The 20,539-nt window shown below is 42.6% G+C and overlaps 1 protein-coding gene across 2 annotated transcripts in view; it reads left to right on the top strand.

The window, feature by feature from the left end:
* The window catches only part of SNAP25 (synaptosome associated protein 25), a 68,160-nt gene that overhangs the window by 19,640 nt on the left and 27,981 nt on the right, over positions 1-20,539 (top strand). For both annotated transcript variants that reach the window (XM_064446784.1, XM_064446783.1), the window contains exons 2-3: positions 17,525-17,659; positions 18,306-18,347. In XM_064446784.1, coding sequence (XP_064302854.1) covers positions 17,588-17,659; positions 18,306-18,347 — 114 coding nt within the window. In that variant the 5' untranslated portion in view covers positions 17,525-17,587. The remainder of the gene's footprint in view (positions 1-17,524; positions 17,660-18,305; positions 18,348-20,539) is intronic.

Raw genomic sequence — 20,539 nt, 5'->3', positions numbered from 1 at the left:
ACCCTTGGCTTAAATGTGAAGGCAGCAGCTGCACTACAAGATCTCTTATGCTGTGTGAATTTTCTGCTGTATGTATCATTGGGGTTTCATGAAGGAGTCATCTCCCTCTTTTTATTCACTTATTGAGAAATAAGTGTCAGCACTGTGAAAGCAGTTCAGTCTGAATTATCTGAACTGAGCAATGCTGCTTAGAGAAAAGAAATTCTGTATCAGACACAGAAGTGTTCCCGTGTTATTCTTAGGTCAAGAATGAAGACTCACTGGTTCTTCATCCAGGAATTTAGATTACATAAAATACACAAGAAAACAATGATTACTTTAGATTTAAATTGGATTACATTCAAGTGAAGTTCATGCCCTTTCCTGTGGTCTTTATTTACAGGAGTAGTATCTATAAATATATAGTAAAGCATGTCAATATTTTTGATTGGAACTTATTTTACTGATGAATGACTTCATTAGCAAGTATTGTTCTTGTCTCAAAGTATTCCCATTTCTAAAAATCCTCAAACATACATTTGCAGAAGGGATGGGAATCAAGGGAGAGCTCTCCAAAACTAAAATCAGCTGAAAAAATAAAGGGGTTTTAGCTGATATTGGAAGACCAGAGCATTTCAACCTAAACCTGAAAGGGTGACTCTGTACTGGTGGATCTCAGAGGAGACACACATTTACTGTTTCCTGAACAGCGCCAGCAAAAACCTCGGTTGCACCATCTGCTTGAGACACCTAGCCTTGAACGCAGACTGCCTGGCCACTTAAATGTGTAAAGGCACCTTTTGGGATAGAGTTTCCTTATTTTACAATGCTTGATCTCACAGGCTTCACAATGTACCAACTCCATGCTCCCTGTTTGTGGACATGGCTAGAAGACACCTACTGCTGTTGAATGTGCCTTTTGGGAGGATGTCTGCTGCCGTACCTCTTATTCAGATATTTCCTCTGTGTCATAGACCATGCAGGGCCAGATTGCTCAATGTTATGAGTTGTACATCCCCAGCTCGGTTTTATCATGGGCTTTGCCCTGTGGTCTTTGTCATGCTGCAGCTTCATAAGCAACGGTGCTGCTTGCTCCCTCGTTGCTGGGGGCTGAGTCTGTGTGAGTAATCTCTGCAATGCTCTGGGGGCAGCACTGCTGATAGTTGGCTGTCCTTGGGACAAGCTCTGCTCTCATTTAGAGGGCTGGAAAAGCAGGCTGTCTCAGCTGAAACCCAGAACTACTCTGGATTTATGCCTAGGTAAATGAATGAAGATGTGCCTAAATAAATTAGAGTCTTATGAAGGTAGGTGTTGGAAGGCAAATCCTGTTTTTCTGATGTAAAACAAGTGCCATTTTAATGTTTAGAAGAATCAGATTAGCTGTCACTATTCATCCGCTGCAAGGAAGATTTCATTCCTTCATTTTGGCATAGCTTTTTATAAAGTCTCTGGTCTTAAAGGCCCAAAGTCACCCCATGTAGCTCCCACTAATGGCAGAATGGCAGAAAAAGGTTTAGGAATTTAAATTTAAAAAGAATTGGAGCTTTCATTGCCAGACAGTGAGGCAAAATCCCTCTGCCCTCAGCTGTTAAGCACACACTCTACCCCCCAGCTTGAAATCTGGAGCTGTTGGATATTACAGTGAGACTATGGGAATATCCAAGCACAGTTCTGGGGAAATCCTCTATTTGCTGAATTCTGCGACATGTTCGTGACCAGACTGTGATTGCTCTCAAATGTCAGCTTTTTTTTTTTTTTGCTGAGTTTATTCTTGCCATTGCTTTTGTTAGTATGTGAATTGCTGTTGTCCTAGCTCACCGCTGTGGTTCATTGTCCATCAGCTAGGCAAGTGGGTTAGTTTTGTTTCAACACATGCTGTAGCCAAAGAAACCTCTTGGCCATGCTGTGTGTACACCTTCACATGTGATCCTTACTCTGTGTAGCTCCAGGTGTGCTTTTGTGCCTTAGATAAATATAAGGCCATCTGGTTTTCTGCTTTTGTTTTGGGTTTTTTAAGCCCTATTTTCTCCAGCAAAAACAGTCCTGTGCTACAACAGTGAATGTACCTTCTTGCCGTCAGCAGTAGTTGTATATACCTCAGAGACCTGTGCATTAAATATAAAGGGTTTCAATGGGAATCCCCGTATACCTCTATATTGCAAAGTAGTTAGCACATCAGCTTGCCGGTAGCAGGCTGCTGGGGCCAAGAATCAGTCAACTGTCATTTATTTTATTTATGTGATCGAATTTAATCTCATGTTTTATTGTTTAGCAGAACTCTGTAAATCTCATGTAACCCCATAGGACCCACCCAGCTCATGCCTTTCCAAAGCCTTTCCCCTACAGACTGTATCACAGCCTATTTCAATACATCCATCTCCCTTAACAAGAACATGAACTTCAACAGGGAAAAGGGGGAGCTTTTGCAAAATGTTTTAAGTTCTGACCTCTCAGGGCCATTGTCTGTGGGTTGATGAGATTCAACCAATAAGGATGCACCAGTAAGACTCAGGGAAGGGGCAACATTCCCACAAGGAACTGGAAAACTTTCTACTCCCAAACACAAATTGAAAGGAAAAGGTTAGAAACCAAACCAGACCATCTTATGTGCCCTTGCAGGCCTTAATTCCTTCGCAAATATGTGCAAACTGAATAAAAAGAACTAGCTAAATAAAAATCCCCATGCAGAGAGAAAGATTTTGATCCTCTGTTAAAACACTTTGAGCAGAAAGGATTTTGCTGTCTCTCTGTTAATCTGCTGATCACGCGGTTGAAAGCAATGCCCTTGAGGGACTATCTAGCCTGTTGTTGAATTGACTGGTCAACAAAAAAAGAAAGGAGAAAAGAAAGGAATACAAATTGTGCTCTTGTATTAGTACAGCTAAATCCAAGTCTGGGTAATCTTCACTGGAGGAGCATGCTGGGTTTTTTTTTCATCAGTCTGTGAAGGCTAAAATGGACTTCAGATGAAAGATAGGTTTCTAAATCAGCCTTGTGAACCAGTAATAAATAACGAGGAGTTCTGATACCCTGCACCAGGGAAAGCCAGTCTGCATGTGTGCCCTTGGCCTCTTCAAATTTATATTACTGATTCCTGGGAAATGAGTAGCAGCGAGGAATTAGTTGTAGGTGTGAATCAGAAAGAAGCAGTGGCCTTTGAAAATGAGTGAATAAGTTTTGCATATCCATGGGGTGCTATTATGCATTCCTGTGGCTAATACAATTTGTTACTTAGCCTAGAAATGTCACTTTCAATATTTGACTTGGACAACTGTAAGTGCATTGCAAGTATACATTTTAAACAGTCATTCCCAGTTTATTTTTGTGTAAATATTCACTGGCAATGAACAGTGGATATGATACTAGGATCCTCCCATTTAAGCTCCCAGTCGTGCCTAGAGAGGGGAGCAGCCAGGTTCTCTCCCTTTTCTGAATGGCATCTGCAAAAGTGCAGGTTTTTGGGAATGGATCTGAGCTGGTCAAGGGTCCAGCTTCACTTCAGGGAGGTGACCTGTTTAATGGCAGCAAAATTTTTCATCCTTGTGACTTTATAGAAGAGCCTTGAAATAATAAAATTTAGATATGTAAAAGATTTATTGGTTTAAAATAGGGTTCCTAGGCCTTTTTGCCATATAAACTGCATTTAAAGAAGACACTGCTGTGTCCTTATGTTGTACCAGCTGTATTTTTTGTACTCACATGTCTGCCTGTGTATCACCTGTACATAAACAGAGAATGAGTGTAGTTGAAGACTAAGTAGGGTCCTTTCTTTTTATAATGTGGCTGTGGCTTTTTATTTTTCTTTCTTGAAGGAAAGTAAGTTTTTTCAAAACTCATGGACTTTCTTCAGCTTTAACTCCTACTTCCACAGTTTAAGTTCCCAGTGGAAGCTCCATTACCCTAGAGAAAATCCATTGGCACTATTGGAGAGGTGCAGGTGGTCTCCTGAACTCCTTTCAGGCATATTTTGGATAGCTGTTCCCTGAGGTGACAGGGCTTTGATTCAGGCCTATAAACTATTGTGCCTTTTCTAATTTTCTTAGGGTGTCGCATTTCCACATGACAGTGCCCTCACCACAAATGGCTGCATGTGCAGGGGAAAAACCTCAAGTTGGCAAGCTCCCTTCCTTCTTGCTACCTGCTTCAAATGTTGTATGATACAATGACAGAAGGATGGACAGACAGACAGATTGATATATGGATAATTAATTTGTTTCTTTAAAGATAAGGCCTTGTCTCTCTAATTTGAAAAAGAAAAGCACGTGAATAATCAGTGATAACCAAGACTCTCAAAGACAGTGAGATCTTTTCTTTAACATGTTCTTTGCTATCCTTCATAGCTGAAAAAAATTGCCCTTCTTTGGTTAAAAATCCCATTCTACACATAACATCATCAACCCACTTTCATAATGCTTGTATTTTGTCAGCTGCTGATTTGACTATGGCGACTTAGTTAAAGAAGATTTCTGCTAAAAATATATCAGTCCATTGGTTGAAACATGGCCATGCTTTTACCATCTTTTAAACATAATCAATGGCTTTGTTTACCAGAAGTCAACAGGGGAAAGCTGTCTATTTACATTCCTAATACCCTCATGATTGCATTGTATAGAATTTTACTCCCCTATTAAAATGTTTCTTTGCAGCAATAACTGCATTGTCTTTCATTCATTTCTGTTAAACTTAAGGTCACAGCTGCATAAGCCAGAACCTACACCACCAACTCTTGCTGGAAGACAGTGTTCTCTGGCATCGCACGTTGCTTCCGTGCTCACACAAATATACCAAAAGGCAGTGAAATATATCCACAAAAGCCACAGTTAAGCCACAGCCCTTTGGCCCAGCAGCCAAACACGTGCATGCTCCACTGGCAAAGTAATATTGCACTTACGATGGTGCTGTGAGGGTAGAAAGACCATAAAAGTAAGATTGAACGTTGAGAAGGAGTGAAGGAGTGGGGCTTGTGCAGCACTAAATTCAACAAACACAAAGGAATCAATACTGTCTAGCATAGGAAAAGTAAGTCCTTACTGGTGTAATACAGCTCAGGGGCAGGGGTAGGTGTGGGTTGTGGACTACAAAGAAATCTTGCAAATACAAACCTCACAGAAATAAATTAAATGTTGTCTGCCCAAATCTGCTGGCAGCCCGTAACAAATGCTGTCAGGGGAACACCTAATTCCTGCCTATCACTTTGAAATGAAAGCTACAAAAACGTTGATGCCAATGGTGTTAACTATGTCACTGCCAATCTTTTAAAACAAAATATTGAGTTATTGTTCTTCTGCCACAAAATCTTTTTCCATATTTTCCTGTCCACCAAAATCATCAGCCATTCCATACTAAGCTTGTAAAAGCACTACTGACACTCACAGTTTGTCTCATCTGGTCCTAAAGGCATCAGAATTAGTAAAGAAGGGATAGCACCAATTTTGAACATACAAATGAAGAATTTTGCAGCTGTTTCTGTGACCGAGTTATTCATCCTTCCAATCAATTAATTTAAAAAAACACCTTCCAAATTAAGTAAAGTTACCACAACGTTTTCCCCTGACTTGCAGACTTCCACAAAATACAGCAAATATTAGCCTTATTTTGCGACAGAGGCCAATGCAAATGTGCTCTCTTTTCTTCCTGTGATACTCGTGGGTTTCCTTTCTATCATCCATTTAGCCTAAAAAAATATTTCACCGGTTTGTGTGCTTCCTTTTCATCATTCATTTAGCCTAAAAAAGTCTTTCTTCAGTTTGTCTGTCTGCTTTCTTGGATCATCATAAGAAATTTGAGGATGATCTCTACTGGCTTCCATTTTCTGCCATTGATTTGATCTGCCTATAATATAAGCATGTGTAACGCTTTTGACATGTTGGTATTCTGTGCTGACTTTGCAAAGGCAGAGAAGACTTAGAAATTGTTGAGGCAATGTGGAGTGAGGCCTTTTGAACAACTTCTCATGTTTAATTGTCTCTTGCAGAAGCTCAGCTCGCTTTGTCTGTTGCCACTGAGTCTGTTCATCTCGATTCATGGAGGTTCAGAGGGAGACCCTTCACCCGCGAACACAAACCAACAGCAGCTGGTTGGTTGCCACCACACAGATGTGTAAGACATCCCCACTGGCAGGACTAAGAGCAAATGAATGAGCAGACAGGGCTGAGTTATGGTAATTTTCTCACACTGCATTACCTGTTACGTAGTTGAAGCACTCCTGACTCACAGACAGTAACTGCAGTGCCAGGCAGTAGTTAATAGGCACAGACACAGTTCATCTTCTGTATTACAGTAACTTTATACAGTCGAATCAGAGTGATCCAGCGTCTGTGGGAGAGGTGTGAGTGAACAGGCTGTTGCTCACTGCCCACTGACTTCCCAGGCTATGAAGGACCCCTTTCCTAGAGCCCACTGAAAGTAGGTGTCTCATACCACCTGCAGAACCTTGGCACTTTGCAGTTGACGTCTGTAAGCAACTCTTAAACAGGAAGGAAAAGGAGCAATAATGCTTTGGTGCAGACAAGCACTGAACGCCTTTGGTGCTACAAGCCAAGGGTGGATGCAGGTCCTGCTTCACTTCCAGGGAAATCTGTGCCTGCCATTGCCCCACACTGGTTTCCCCGTCACTGCCCAGGTTTGATTCCTGCCCTCAATGCAAAAGATCATTTTGGTTTGGGACACTCAGCAGAGGTGACATTTAATTTAAATCAGGAGATGTGAAAGAGGCTTGGATGTGTACATGGAGACAGGGGTCTGGACCAGGAGCTCTGGGCACTCTTAATAGACTGTGCAGAGGGAACAGTCTCTTTCCAAAAACCTAGGAACAGCAAACACAACAGGCCTCATGCAGTCTGGTGGGATCTCCCTTTATGCTCCCCATGAAAATCTGCCACACAGCTTTCCTCCTCCTCACTGTCTCCTGACTCCTTCAATAAATGTCTTGCTATAGTTCTATTATGTTTATATCTCTTTCCGTATACATATATTTGCATATAATTATATATATATTCCATCTATCTATCTATTCAATCATCCTTCCATCTATTCATCTAAGAGAACCAGAAGGGGGCAGGTAGAGCCCCATGAACATCTGGCACAAAGGAGCGTTTAAGACACCAAGCACTCCCATTTTATGTTTGCACACAGACCCACACAAACACGCTCAGCTGTTCACCCTCCACACACTGCCAGAGTTTACCAGCATGTTGCTGGCCAGTAGCTCCACCTGCAAGCCTGACCCCACTAATTGCAGCAGTAAAACTTCCTCCAACATGAAATGGGGCATGACTTTCACCCCTAGCTTCTAAAATTGGCCTTTAATCAGATTTAGTGGCTTAGGAGTGGTGTAAAGAAATCCAGATGCTGACTGCTTGTCATTGCTGCAGTGATGGTGAGTATTTTGAGGAAGACCTGAACGAATTCAGGGTCTGAGTTTCAATGAAAATCATGACACAGTCAGAAATCTCACCCTCCAGCTAAGCAGATGCCTTTTGTGTTTCTCCCAGATTCTGGCCACAGAATGTAAATAGCTTTGTCATGAGTCAAGACATTCTCTTTAATCCTCTTTACTAATACCTGGATTTCTTGTCCTGAGCTACCAAGATGCAGTTATGCAAATGGCAAGTGAGGTTGTAGGATATTTTGGAGCGGGTATCTTCTGGAGGAATGGGGAAGCGCTAAGCTCTTCGAGCAAAGCCTATATCCTCATTTAAAATACTCTGTGAAATGCCAGCCACCCTTTTCCAGAGAAGACAAATTCTGACTGGAACCAGCATAACCAGCAGCTGCTAGAATGATCAGGGCAACAAACAGTCCATCTGCCAAGAAAGGACTAACAGAATCTGAGCTTTCATGTCATAAGAAATGCTGGGAAAGATTGTGGCTGCTGTTTATATACCTCCAAGAGAGAAAAGGAAAGAGCAGGGAAGGAGAGAAACTATTTAAGCCACAGGAAAAGACCAGCACAGGAACAAGCCGGTATTTTCTGGCTGTGAATTAATTTGTGCTAGAAGTAAGTGAAATGTTTTCTGGATACTGGAGAATGAGGGTCTGGACTCAGGACTAGTGGGAACACAATAAACCTAGGGAATCATAGGGCATTGCTTGATAAACTATAAATTAAGCTGTATGAGGCAGCTACCTGTGATAGCAGGGAATTTGACTCACAGTAGCCTATTCAGTCCAGGTCTCTGTTTGGCATGCTCTGTGCTGCCAGGAGCTCCCTCCAGACAAGGTGCCCACTCCTGGTATGAGGGTTTCTTTCTTCACCCTCTACCACTCTGCTGGTTGCTCTCCCAGACAGAAAAACCCAAACATTTTTGTCTGCAACGCTTTTCTGTTGCTGTTGGAAATAAAATAATTTTAAAAAAAAAGAAAAATGTGTGGGTACATAGCTTTAGAAATTACTGCAAAGAGATACACATTGAAAGGTTTACTTTCTAAAGCAGTTTTGTTAGTAGTAAAATGGGTAGAAAGTCAAGTTGTTATTACTCTGAAATGAAATTGTTACAAAATGGCTGCTCTGTGCTTTTTTTTAAATTTTTGATTCAGGAGCCTGATAAAGCAACATGCACATGTTGGAGCCTCATAAAACAGCAGTGCTGTCCGGACAACTGACAGGACAACAATGACTTTCTTTGTACTGGGATGGGACGGCTCCAGGCATTTCTTTTATGACTGCCTGTTATTCTCCCAGATCTCACTGGCAACTTTTTCCACCTGCCATTGCCCCTGGCTGCAGCGCCGGGGGGGGGAGGGAGGTGTGGGATGTATTGCTCATAACCTCCCTATTTTCAGAAACCAGAGGCATGGAGCGGTTGTGTCAACACAACTTGTCTGCTGGGCTGCAACTGTGTATACATACAATCTTGCTCATTTACCCACTAATGATCAGGAGTTTGCCAGTGGTAGATGTGCCCACATTTACATGAAGAAGTAATTCCACTGGTAGCACATTTATGTTGCATAATTGCATTCACACTAAGAAATCATTTTATTGAGCTTTTTGTCATTATAGTAACACAAGCCCATAGGAAAACTGCTTTCTAATTGTTCTTTCCAATACATTCAGCAAATAGTCAGAAATCATAATTTTGTCTAATTATATTTCAACATCTTCATTTTGGCCTCTGACTGGAAAGTTCTCATTTCAGCTAGATGTGGGTTCTGACACAGAGATGTATCATGAGAATATGGTGTCATGGTCACTAGAATTTATCCAGAAGCCCCCTTTCTCCAGCACCACATACATCCCCAATCTGAGTACCAGTCCATGCCCTGAAACACCTGGCAATTTAAGTAAGTTAAAAAAAAGGACAAGGCAGGAAGGAAAAGATTGTTATCTGTATTGTGTAGATGTGAGACAGATTCAGTTGTTAAACAAGAACAAGCAGACTCATCAGAGGGTATCCAAAGACATCTGCACAATGCTGACAGATACAGCCAGCAGCAGGAAACCAAATACCTGCAGCACCTCACATAGCTCTAGAGACCTATCTTCAGGCAATGCAAGCAAGCCCTGAGAGTAAATAAGTTGTCTAAGGCGATGCAGGAAGACAGTGGCAAACTTGGAATTGCCAGCTTCTCCTGAATCCAGATTTGCAAGATCTCAGCACCTGTCTTTTCCAAAATCACCCCCTGGCAAGCTCTCACCAGTAGGCATTATTCTTTACTGAATAATAGCAAAAACCAGTGCAATTGGTTATCACCACACTCAGTCAGCCTGGGCTGTGGAGCTGGGCCCAAAGGCTTGCAAACAATCCACTGTGGGACAGCAACTGAAGAGAGATGAGGTGTCCGTGCCACAGGTTAACGTTAACATACCCTATGGAAACACAGAGGCAGGTTTTTGGCTTAATCAGTAACACAAACATAACAAAGGTGTTTCTTTGGAAATGAGAACTTTGCTGAAAACCTTGTGAATCAATTACATCCAGGCAATTGGCTGTGCTACATAATTGGTATAAAAAGTAGGCTTTCCTCAATATTTAATTTCAGAGCTATTTAAAATTTAAATCTAAACAACAAATTTGAGTAATTTTTCATTGTTAAATTTTACGCAATGGCACAAAATCTTTAAATAGGATTTTTAATTACAAAATTAGCTGATTTGTTCTCCAAGTGTTTCAGATCAATTAAAATACAATAAGAGCAAAAGCAAGAAATGCTTCTGTTGTAGATGGTATTAATTGTGGTGAGCTCTGGGTGAAATGGAGATGACAGAAGTTGAAACCCAGAAGAGTTAGCGCTTGTGAGGGCCATTTCTGAGAGCTCACAATCCATAATAGCTATGCTCCAGCTCCCTTAAATAACTTCTCACCAGTTGTTGTTTGTCACACTGACTGTGGGCAGTGTGCAGATGCCTTTCTTGGCTTTCTGCTGGGATCTGCCTTTGAACACTACATTCTCAACACAGTTTCAGGGGGAACCTGCTGGTGTCAGCAACACACACAGGTGTTGGTATCTAAGCATCGCTTTGCAGCAGGTGTTCGCTTTCAATGCCATTTCATTCCCTACTGGTGTTAGTAGGCAGTTTCTGGTCTGGACTTTAGAGTTAATGCCAGTGCGTTTCTTCTAACCCAGCTGCAGAAAGCCTGTCTAGGGAAGGTGGGTGAAGGTGGTGAAAGACATGTCCAATGTACTGGGCAGCTGAGCTCTAGACAGGTCCCTGCTAGGCAGTGATAGCTGTCAGGATGGTGCAGCAGGGAAAACGATGTGCACCTTGAGAAAAGGAAAATAAGCAGCCCCAGAACTGCCTTGTGCCTGGCCCTGTCATGGCTGAATGTGCCTTGCACAGCACCCACAGAGCCAACTGAATGGCTGCAAGGCTGACCCCCTTCATCTGTAGCAGAACTTCATCTCCCCCTTTGACAGCATGTGTTTCTCCTTCTGCCAGCAACCAGATTACAAATTAAAGGAGAATAGCTGCAAACCAACATCCAGCTTTAAATGGCTCAGCATCCATCCTGAGATGCTTGATCCAAAGTGTCTCGTTGGGTTTTCTGTGGCTCTGCCAATGCCACACCACTGTGGTAACACTCTTTCAATCCTACAAGAGAGAAAAATAAAGTGTGGTATTGACTGACTCACACTTTTTTAGTTGAATATGCCAATGCAGTCTCCTCTGGCTACAAATATCCACGGGAAGAATAGATGTGTCCTTTAATAACAGGAAGAGTGCTTTAAAAAGAACACTTTATTGCAGTGTTGCCTTCACCACAGTAAACTGCAGCATTTTCATTTTCCTGTATTTATTGTACTGAAGTGTTTATATCACTGTGAAGCAAATATTTACTTTCAAAGGTCACTCGTATCTCTCTTCCTCTGGGGATATATGTAGGTCTCTCTTAGACTTCGGTAAAACTCCATAAGGATATATGATGTTCTCGCTATGAGGTTCTTTATTACAGCTGAGCACTACTAAAACGGCAGATGCAGAATTCAAAATATAATAGGCAATGCATTTCCATTAGCCAGTCTCTCTTTGTATTTTTCTTTAACCATTATTCTGCTTTTGTGCACCAGCATAACATATAAGACTGGCTCACAGGGAATTTGATGTAAGTCACCCAAGTTCCCAAAGTGATTTTCGTTGTCTAGAAGATACAGAGCACAGCCTAGTACATGACGTACACAGATTTTTGTAGCAGCGTTTGGACTTTTTTCTCCTTTTAAGAGAGCACTGTGTATGTTTGTGTGTGAACCCAGAGGATTCCCTTTTCCTTTTCAGAAATGGAAAAACCAAGGTCCTTGTGAAATTTTGAGCCTGCATTTGTATATACAATTATTGCAAATATAAACACAAACTGAGTGGTGCAAGCGGCTGTAACTTCTGTAGCAACTTTTTTTTTTAATCAAAGTTTTAGATCTAAAGAGCGTAACATATTACATCACAACTTTGGTTTTCTGATCTATCATCTCTGCAGTGACTGTAGACAACATAAAATGTAGTTTATGTTGAAAGTACAGGATACATTTTGGAGAGTTTATTTCCAGTTATATTAGAGATTCCTAAGGCAATTGTAGGATTTTGATACTTGTTCAAATCAGCTGGAATGAGAACAGAACACAAAATATCAGCTATTATCAAAAATATAAATTCCACAGGGAATTTGTTACCCAAAGTCCTCAATAATATCTTTGTCCTATTCCTGTTCTACTAAAACAAGAACAGGTTTCAGTGGGCCCTAGACAGACAAATACCTTATGCTTTTGAAAGTGAAATCAGTGAAAGCAAATCCATTATGGTTTACCTTTTCTTGGCCATTCCTGTAATCATTCAGTTTCAATGTTTTCATACATCAGGTATGTATGAATATACTGTATATAGGTGTTCCTAAGAAACATAATAGAGGGAAAACTTAATTTGTACTGCACAGAAATCACAGAATCACAGAATGGTAGGGGTTGGAAGGGACCTCCCGAGATCATCTCATCCAACCTCCCTGCTTGAGCAGGCACGCTTAGAGCAAGGGACACAGGAACGCATCCAGGCAGTTTTTGAATGTCTCCAGGGAAGGAGACTCCACAACCTCTCTGGGCAGCCTGCTCCACTGCTCTGTCACCCTCACAGGAAAGATGATTTTTCTCATATTGAGGTGGAACTTCCTGTGTTCCAACTTGTGCCCATTGCCCCATGCCCTGTCCTTGGGCACTACTGAAAAGAGTCTGACCCCATCCTCCTGACATGCACCCTTCAGATATTTGTAAGTAATGAAAAGATCCCCCCTCAGTCTTCTCCAGACTGAACAAACCCAGGTGTCTCAGCCTTTCCTCACAAGGGAGATGCTCCAGTCCCCTGATCATCTTTGCAGCTCTCTGCTGAACTTGCTCAAGGAGTTCCACATCCTTCTTAAACTGGGGGGCCCAAAACTGGACACAGTACTCCAAATGTGGCCTCACTAGGGCAGAGTAGAGGGGGAGGATAACCTCTCTCGATCTGCTGGCCATACTGCTTTTAATGCAGCCCAGGATACTGCTGGCTTTATAGAATCATAGAATCGTTAAGGTTGGAAAAGACCCTTAAGATCATCGAGTCCAACCGCTAACCTGTCACTGCCAAGTTCCCCACTAAACCATATCCTCAAGCACCACATCTACCCTTTTAAATACCTCCAGCGATGGCGCCTCAACCACCTCCCTGGGCAGCCTGTTCCAATGTTTGACAACCCTTTCGGTGAAGAAGTTTTTCCTAATATCCAGCCTAAACTTCCCCTGGCGCAGCTTGAGGCCATTTCCTCTCATCCTATCGCTTGTTACTAGGGAGAAGAGACTGACCCCTGCCTCGCTACAACCTCCTTTCAGGTAGTTGTAGAAGGCAATAAGGTCTCCCCTCAGCCTCCTCTTCTCCAGACTAAACAACCCCAGCTCCCTCAGCCACTCCTCATAAGACTTGTTCTCTAGACCCTTCACCAACTTCGTTACCCTTCTTTGGACATGCTCCAGCACCTCGATGTCCTTCTTGTAGTGAGGGGCCCAAAACTTGTGCCCTTGTGGCCAAGAAGGCCACAAGGGCACATTGCCGGCTCAGGGTCAGCTTGCTGCTGACCAGCACTCCCAGGTCCTTCTCAACAGAGCCACTTTCCAGTAGGTCATCCCCCAACCTGTACTGGTGCATGGGGTTGTTTCTGCCCAGGTGAAGGACCTTTGTTGAATTTCATGAGGTTCCCCTCAGCCCAGCTCTCCAGCCTGTCCAGGTCTTGTTGGATGGCAGCACAGCCTTCTGGTGTATCAGCCACTCCTCCCAGCTTGGTATCATCAGCGAACTTGCTGAGGTTACACTCTATCCCATCATCCAGGTCATTGATGAATATGTTGAACAGGACTGGACCCAGCACACAACCCTGGGGAAAACCACTAGTTATGGGCCTCCAACCAGACTCTGCTCCATTGATCATGACCCCCTGAGCTCTGTTGTTCAGCCAGTTCTCTGTCCACCTCACTGTCCTGCCCTCTAACCCACACTTCCCTAGCTTGCCTATGAGGATATTATAGGAGACAGTGTTGATTGCCTTGCTGAAGTTCAGGTAAATAACATCCACTGCTCTCCCTTCATGGACCCAGCCAGTCACGTCATCATGGAAGGCTATCAGGTTGGTCAACCATGATCTTCCCTTGGTGAACCCATGCTGACTTCTTCTGATAACCTTCTTTTCCTCTGCATGCCTGGAGATGACCTCCAGGATGAACTGCTCCATTGCCTTTCAGGGACGGAGGTGAGGCTGACTGGCCTATAGTTTCCCAGGTCCTCCTTCTTGCTCTTTTTGAAGACTGGAGTGATAATATTTCCCTTTAAATCATAAATCTACTCTCTACAGGGTTTTACTGATAACAAGGTTTGTTGTTGGAAATCTATGACACTGGAATGGAATTTCAGCCTAAATGGGACTTTTCAAGGAAAATCCTATCTCTAATCTGTCCTATTCCACATTTTAAACTGCAAAATCCACAGAAAATTTAAACCCATTCCCAGCCATGTGCAAAATATCTGTAGTTTATCATACTCTGTGCAAATCAGTAACATTTATTGATTCCTGTGCATGGTTTTCTATTAAATAAAGTTGAATCAGCACTGCTGTGGGGCACTTCTGTTTATGGCTAAAACTTGATGTAAAATGACTTGTCTGGAAGAATGCTTTTTGCTATTTCTCAATCCATTCTAAGTGCTTTAAAAATACCAAACAATCTCAATAAACCTGTCAGGTTTGATCACTTGCTGCGAAACATCTCTCTGGTTAAAACCTCTGACATTTTTTTTAGCTGGATGCAAAATAGGATGTGTCTGTCACTAAGATGCCAACTGACAGTTCTAACTAACTGAGAAGGATAATTCTAAAGAAAAATCTTACAATTATTACAAAACTTAACAAAATTTTTCCTCTTTGTTTCTTTTTTGCACCACCCAACAGCACTGCTGGCTCATGATCAAAAATTAATAAGTAAAAGATTAAAAATCAGGCTGGAATCAACTTCAAAACTGAACTTTCTGTGCAATTTTTATTATCTGCAGTGACTGACAGACTGTATTATTCGTTATTGTCAGTAGAAGTGTTCATGTCACCTTCACTCACAAGTCTGTAATCATGCAGCTCACATAGGATCTGCTTAGACACTGAACCAAATCCTCTGTTAGCATCCCATCATCACACTGGTGCATCACTTCCCACTTTACAGCTAGTAAGGTGCTACCAGATAGACATAAAGCAGAACTGGTTTCCTGACCCTCACAGCTAGATGTATATATCAATTAGATCACTCCCATAGTCATGTCTAAACTGTCCTGATTTTTGCTAAAGCTCAGCGCTGCTATTCTACCAGCACAAATGTAGAGAGGGGCCCAGGCAGGGGAGAATATTTTAACTAAATATGCTAAAACTAGGTCCACAGACTTGATCCTGGTATTCTGTTGCAGAGGCTGTGCCAGAAATATTTAAATGCTGAGTTTTGCCTCAATCTGGGAAAAAACACAATTTGTGAAGCAGTGACCAGTGCTAGTGCCAGCCTATGCCAAGTGGGACAGGAGTTTGGAGGATGGTTCTTTACTGAAATAACTTCTTTTATCCCAGCTGAGCATGTTCCATTTGCTGATCAGGTGTAGTGTCTTCCTGGAGGTATGTGATGTGCCACAAAAGATAATGCGAGTCCAGCAGCAGGGCAGAAAGGTTGGGGTGGCCTTGTGAGTGTCCCCACACTTTCACATGCCCTTCAGGAGGAGATGAATTCCTGGTTCATCTTTTCCTCCTAATCCTCAGAGTGTGCCATCTTTTGTAAGCCTATTTACTGCTGTTTGTGAGCATCCTTGAAGTGCCTGATACCAGTCTGAATATTAGCTATGAAATTAATCTTTGCTTTTGCATGAGCTGGGGCTGCAGATGATCCTGGTCCTTCGCACCACTGTGACCATGCAGCTGGCAGAACTGGGTGGGCTTCTCCAGCATACATTTGGGCTCCTAAACATCGTGTGACCCATCACAAAATGTCAGTTTCCCTCTGACAAGGATGTGGTGATATGCTTACTGATGAAAGTGAGATGCCATGCCAGTAGCTGCAGGGCTGACTCTTTGAGATGGATTTATTCCTGCTGTAGCTTCAAAGAGGAAAAGCAACCACGAGCAAGGGCACAGCTAATGCGAAAGCATGAAGGTCACATATTCCCTCTTAGATAAGAAAAACAGCAAATCCATTGTTGAAGCTGCAGGGGAAATGCAAGGTGCTGTCTGCTTTTCTTACACATTTCTAAGCAAACAGGGTGCGTGATCCAGGAAATCTCCCTGCCCCTCAGCTGTACCTGTTCAGCCCATACTCCTCTTGCCCTGACAGTGAGTGCTGTCAAAGCAAGGAACAGATTAATCTCCAATAAATAATAATGTCCATTTAAAAAGAGTTATTATTGTTAGAATTTCAGAGCCACGCTCTGCCCTGACTTATCTTGTTTCTTAAAGGCTGCACGTATTGCAAAGACAGGACAGAAAATAGCCCCTGGGATTTTGCCTTCTTAGAGCAGCTTTGCTGAAAGGGGCTGCTTTTGTCCTCTTTCTGTAATTGAGCATGATGGCATGTGCTTTATGGATGTTTATTTGCAGTCCCCCACAACTTCCCCACCTCCTCTGCACCTGGGATTAGGTTTTCTTGCAATGAACAAATCTAACATTCAGTGAGCAGTAATTTGCAATGTGCCATGCTTGAATCAAGCAAAGAAATAAGCCAGTGTTGTTGTTATAAAGACCTGACAGATGGTAGGAGGACCCGCCTTTCTTAATCAAGCCATGCTCAGTAATCAGAGCTAGCTCAAATTCATAACAAGAAAGAAACTCTACCCAAATGAGGATTAATGTGCTGTATCCTGGTCTCTGGTTAGGATGAGCTCAGTGGTGTTGTTCTGTATTGAGAGGGATAACTAAGTTCAGAATCTGACCCACTTTGGGGAGAAGTTGAAAATACCAGTTAGGTTCTGCCGTCACTTCCCCTGAAATGAAGGATTCTCCCAGGTAGACAACTTCTCCCAGTCTATCTGTAAATATTATTTTGGAGTCTGAACTAAAGCATGGTGGACAAGTCGTTAGCCAAAAAAACTCTGCAAGGTTTAATTGTCTTTAATTCCATTGCAGATATATTAGCTGAACATCCAGCCTTCCAAGCAATGCAGTTGGAATACAGGCCATGGGGGGCATAGGCTTGACCTTGACCTCCTTCATGTTAAGGCTTTTGATTCTAGAGAGGAATGAATGCGTCTCAAGGCTGCTTCTGGTAGCAAAAAATACCTCCTGAGTCTCCAGCTTCAATATGAGCAGCATTTGAAAGGTTAAGAAAAAAGGAAAGGTTTTGCTCAAAGAACATGACAAAGATACATCCTTGTTCTTCGAGGGTGATTAATAATACAGGAACAAAGCACCACCTTGAACAATCCTGTGTGCTCTGTACTATATAGGAATTACTGTCCAGAGCAAAAGAGTTTGGCTGAGGGCACCCATGTAATAAAAGCACTTTTGTGGGACTGGCACAATTCGGTGAGTCAGGGAGCCTAACCACACTGTTTATTTTCCTTTTCACTGTCTTCCAGGCTCACAAGCAGCTGAGTGCAAATCCTTGATCTGCAGCTTCCACAAATACACCCACAGCTAAAATGGCAGAAGACGCTGATATGCGTAATGAGTTGGAAGAAATGCAGCGACGTGCCGACCAGCTTGCTGATGAAGTGAGACCAATAGCTAAACAGGAAACCTGGGGTTGGGTTTGGTGTGAGACACATATCCAGAAATAGCAGCTGATCTGGCATAGGATTTCTAGAGCTGATTCTGTTTTCCATCAGCTTTACACTGAAAGCAGAATTGGTAATGAAATGAGCCAGGGCAAAATGTAATGTCATGTTTAGTCTAGATTAAGGCATTTATTGATCATCAGTTTGGTTTAGGTATTAGAGTCTGCATCAATTTTATTGGCCTCAGCGCAAAAGCAGCAATTTAATATTTTTTGAGGATTCCTTCAATTTGCCAAACCTATTAAATGTTAAAAGTCACCAGTTAGGTCTGTGAAAAGTCTTAGCTGAGAACCTCAGACTTTATTTTTAAAGTGGAACACCAGCTGTTCCAAGCACTACCACCGCAACATGTGAGCAAGGGGAGTGCAAGCCTCAGAGACTGCAGCTGCCCCGAGATGCGGTGGGAACTGCTGCATTAGTGAGCCATAATAGAGAGTTGAAGATGAAGAGATCACCAGTACCCTGCTGGTGGTCTGATTTTGAGGGAAGGCAAAGAGCATAGGAAAAGCATATTGTCAGCATGCACATTAGTGCTGGAAACTATTTTGTCAAATCTAAGTGTTTTTTCTTCTGTTTTTTTCAGTCCCTTGAGAGCACCCGTCGAATGCTGCAGCTTGTTGAAGAGGTAAGGGCTTACATTTTATTTGCACTTTTGTTGTGAGCAAAAGTGATGGAAAGTCTGACAATGGAAGTGGTTTTTTTTTTTAACTCACATTGCTAGGGCATGGCCATGGCTTCATGTGCCACTCCATCCCCCCTTATCCTTACCCCCTTATGAGGGACATTCAAGACATTGTGCTCTAGTTGCCAAGTGTCGTGCTGCAGACCAGCTGCTGAAGCACTGTTTTGCCCATACCTGAGTAGCCATTGAGACAGGCTACTCGAGATAGGCCGAGGAAACAGCCTCTGAAGATGACCTGGAATCAGGGACAAGTGGCTGAGTTTGCTGCAGAGCGCCTGGAGCTTTGTGCTGGCACCGCTCTGACATCCTTGCCGTAACACTGCAAGTGGGGAAGGTGAGAAAGGCCCTCAGTCTGTTTGCCCTGTTGTCTCTAAATACCTCCCTCTCCATAAACACATGCACTTATTTATAGAGCATCAATCACCACAGCATGTAAGTTGTATCTCTGAAACATTTATTAGGATTTCAAGGCTCATGAGATGTTCTAGATTGACAGCTCTGGAGAAAGAAGTTCTCAGTTTTTCCACAGTGCTGAGGAAGGGAACCCAGGCTCTGTCCTGCCTGGAGGGGTCACTCCCAGAAGGAGAAAAGCAGGTTAGTCAGGCTTTGTTTCATCCTCTTTGTAACAAAGGGGTTTAAAAGTCATAAATTCCCAAACTCAGTTCACTTTAGAGTGTTCAGCCATCAGGTGGTGGAAAACTTTGTTCCCGCTTGAGAGGACATGTTATTTTCAGACACCATGTGAGCCTTAGCTCCAGAGCTAGTGACATTTTTAATCAGGGTCATCAGCACTGACAGTCCCAGTACTCCTGACAACCAGAGGAGTCTCCAGCAGAGACAATGGGAAGAAAATTACATCAGGTTCCACGTTCAGGAACAAGAACAAGCCCAGCCATAGGTTTCATGGCCTTGAAATCAGCCACAACTGTGGAGATCAGTGGAGACAAAATTAAATTTCCATGTACAGATAGATAGACAGATGGGTCATTGAGCATAGTCAGCATCACTTCTCCTCCACAAACACTTCAGATCTGGGCCCATTGCACCCGAAACATGCTCTTGTCTCGCGAGTAATCTGCCCCTTTTTGCTGCTCAATACCCTGGACATGCCATTTCTAACCATCATTTTATGTCAACTCTATGCTGGATGCAGCCCCTGATGAAATCAAGTCAATGACATGGAAGAGAGTCTCACATGGGTACCTCCACAAACGCAAGGCAGGAGAGCCTGTTGCCCCAAAATGCCTGCAATCTAAATAGGCAAGGCAGATGATGAGTGGGAAGAAAGAGAGGCACAGGAAAGGGAAGTGAATTGCTCAGGGCCAAGCCATCAGTAAATATCAGCCCTGTCTCTCCTGAGCTGTATTTGTGTGACCTATGCACTGCTTGCCTCTTCCTAACATATTGAACTGGCATATTGTGAATGCCGCTGGAATTTCAGTATTAAATCACGGCAAATAGCAAAGTGGGAGGAGAACTGGGACTGCTGAATTTACCAATGAATTTATGTAGGACTCTAGTACTTCTTGGAAGAGCTCGGCATCTCTCGGGACCTGGCTTTTTTTCAGATACTACAATATGTTCCTCTCCAAATAGAGAATTTTCTAAAACTATCACTGAGTAGTCAAGGGAGTTCTTCTACAATGAGCTGAATATTATTTTCACTAATGTGACTACAAAATACCTTTAAAATTCTTCTGTGGTCTAAACAGTTCGTTGATTACTCCAACCCCATTTCCTAGGTACATTTAAAAGAGTGCCACATTTAGGGAGCGAGAGATTTTATACAGAAAAGACAAATGGTGAGTGACTTTGAAATTGAACTCACACTGCTCTGATTTAATAGACCCAAAAAATCCAATTAGACTCCCTTGCTTAGCAGAACCTGTCTAGTGCATAGAGATGGAAGATATTCTTTCTCAGTGAAATAATGCTTTTTATTCTTTTGATACAGCAAATCTGTTATTTCTTACTCAGGAAGAGGATGCCTCCATGTTTACGCATTATTACGATGTACATATGTATGGATTTGTGTAACAGTTGGCTCTGCTCTGTTAGATACTAGGCAAATACAGAATAAACCGACCGAATTGGCTCTGCCAGAAGAACGCTGTCCACCTAGGGAAGCCCTATAG

The sequence above is a fragment of the Phalacrocorax carbo genome, chromosome 3, assembly GCF_963921805.1.
Source record: "Phalacrocorax carbo chromosome 3, bPhaCar2.1, whole genome shotgun sequence".
NCBI lineage: Eukaryota > Metazoa > Chordata > Aves > Suliformes > Phalacrocoracidae > Phalacrocorax > Phalacrocorax carbo.
This window is presented reverse-complemented; position numbering and strand designations above follow the sequence as displayed.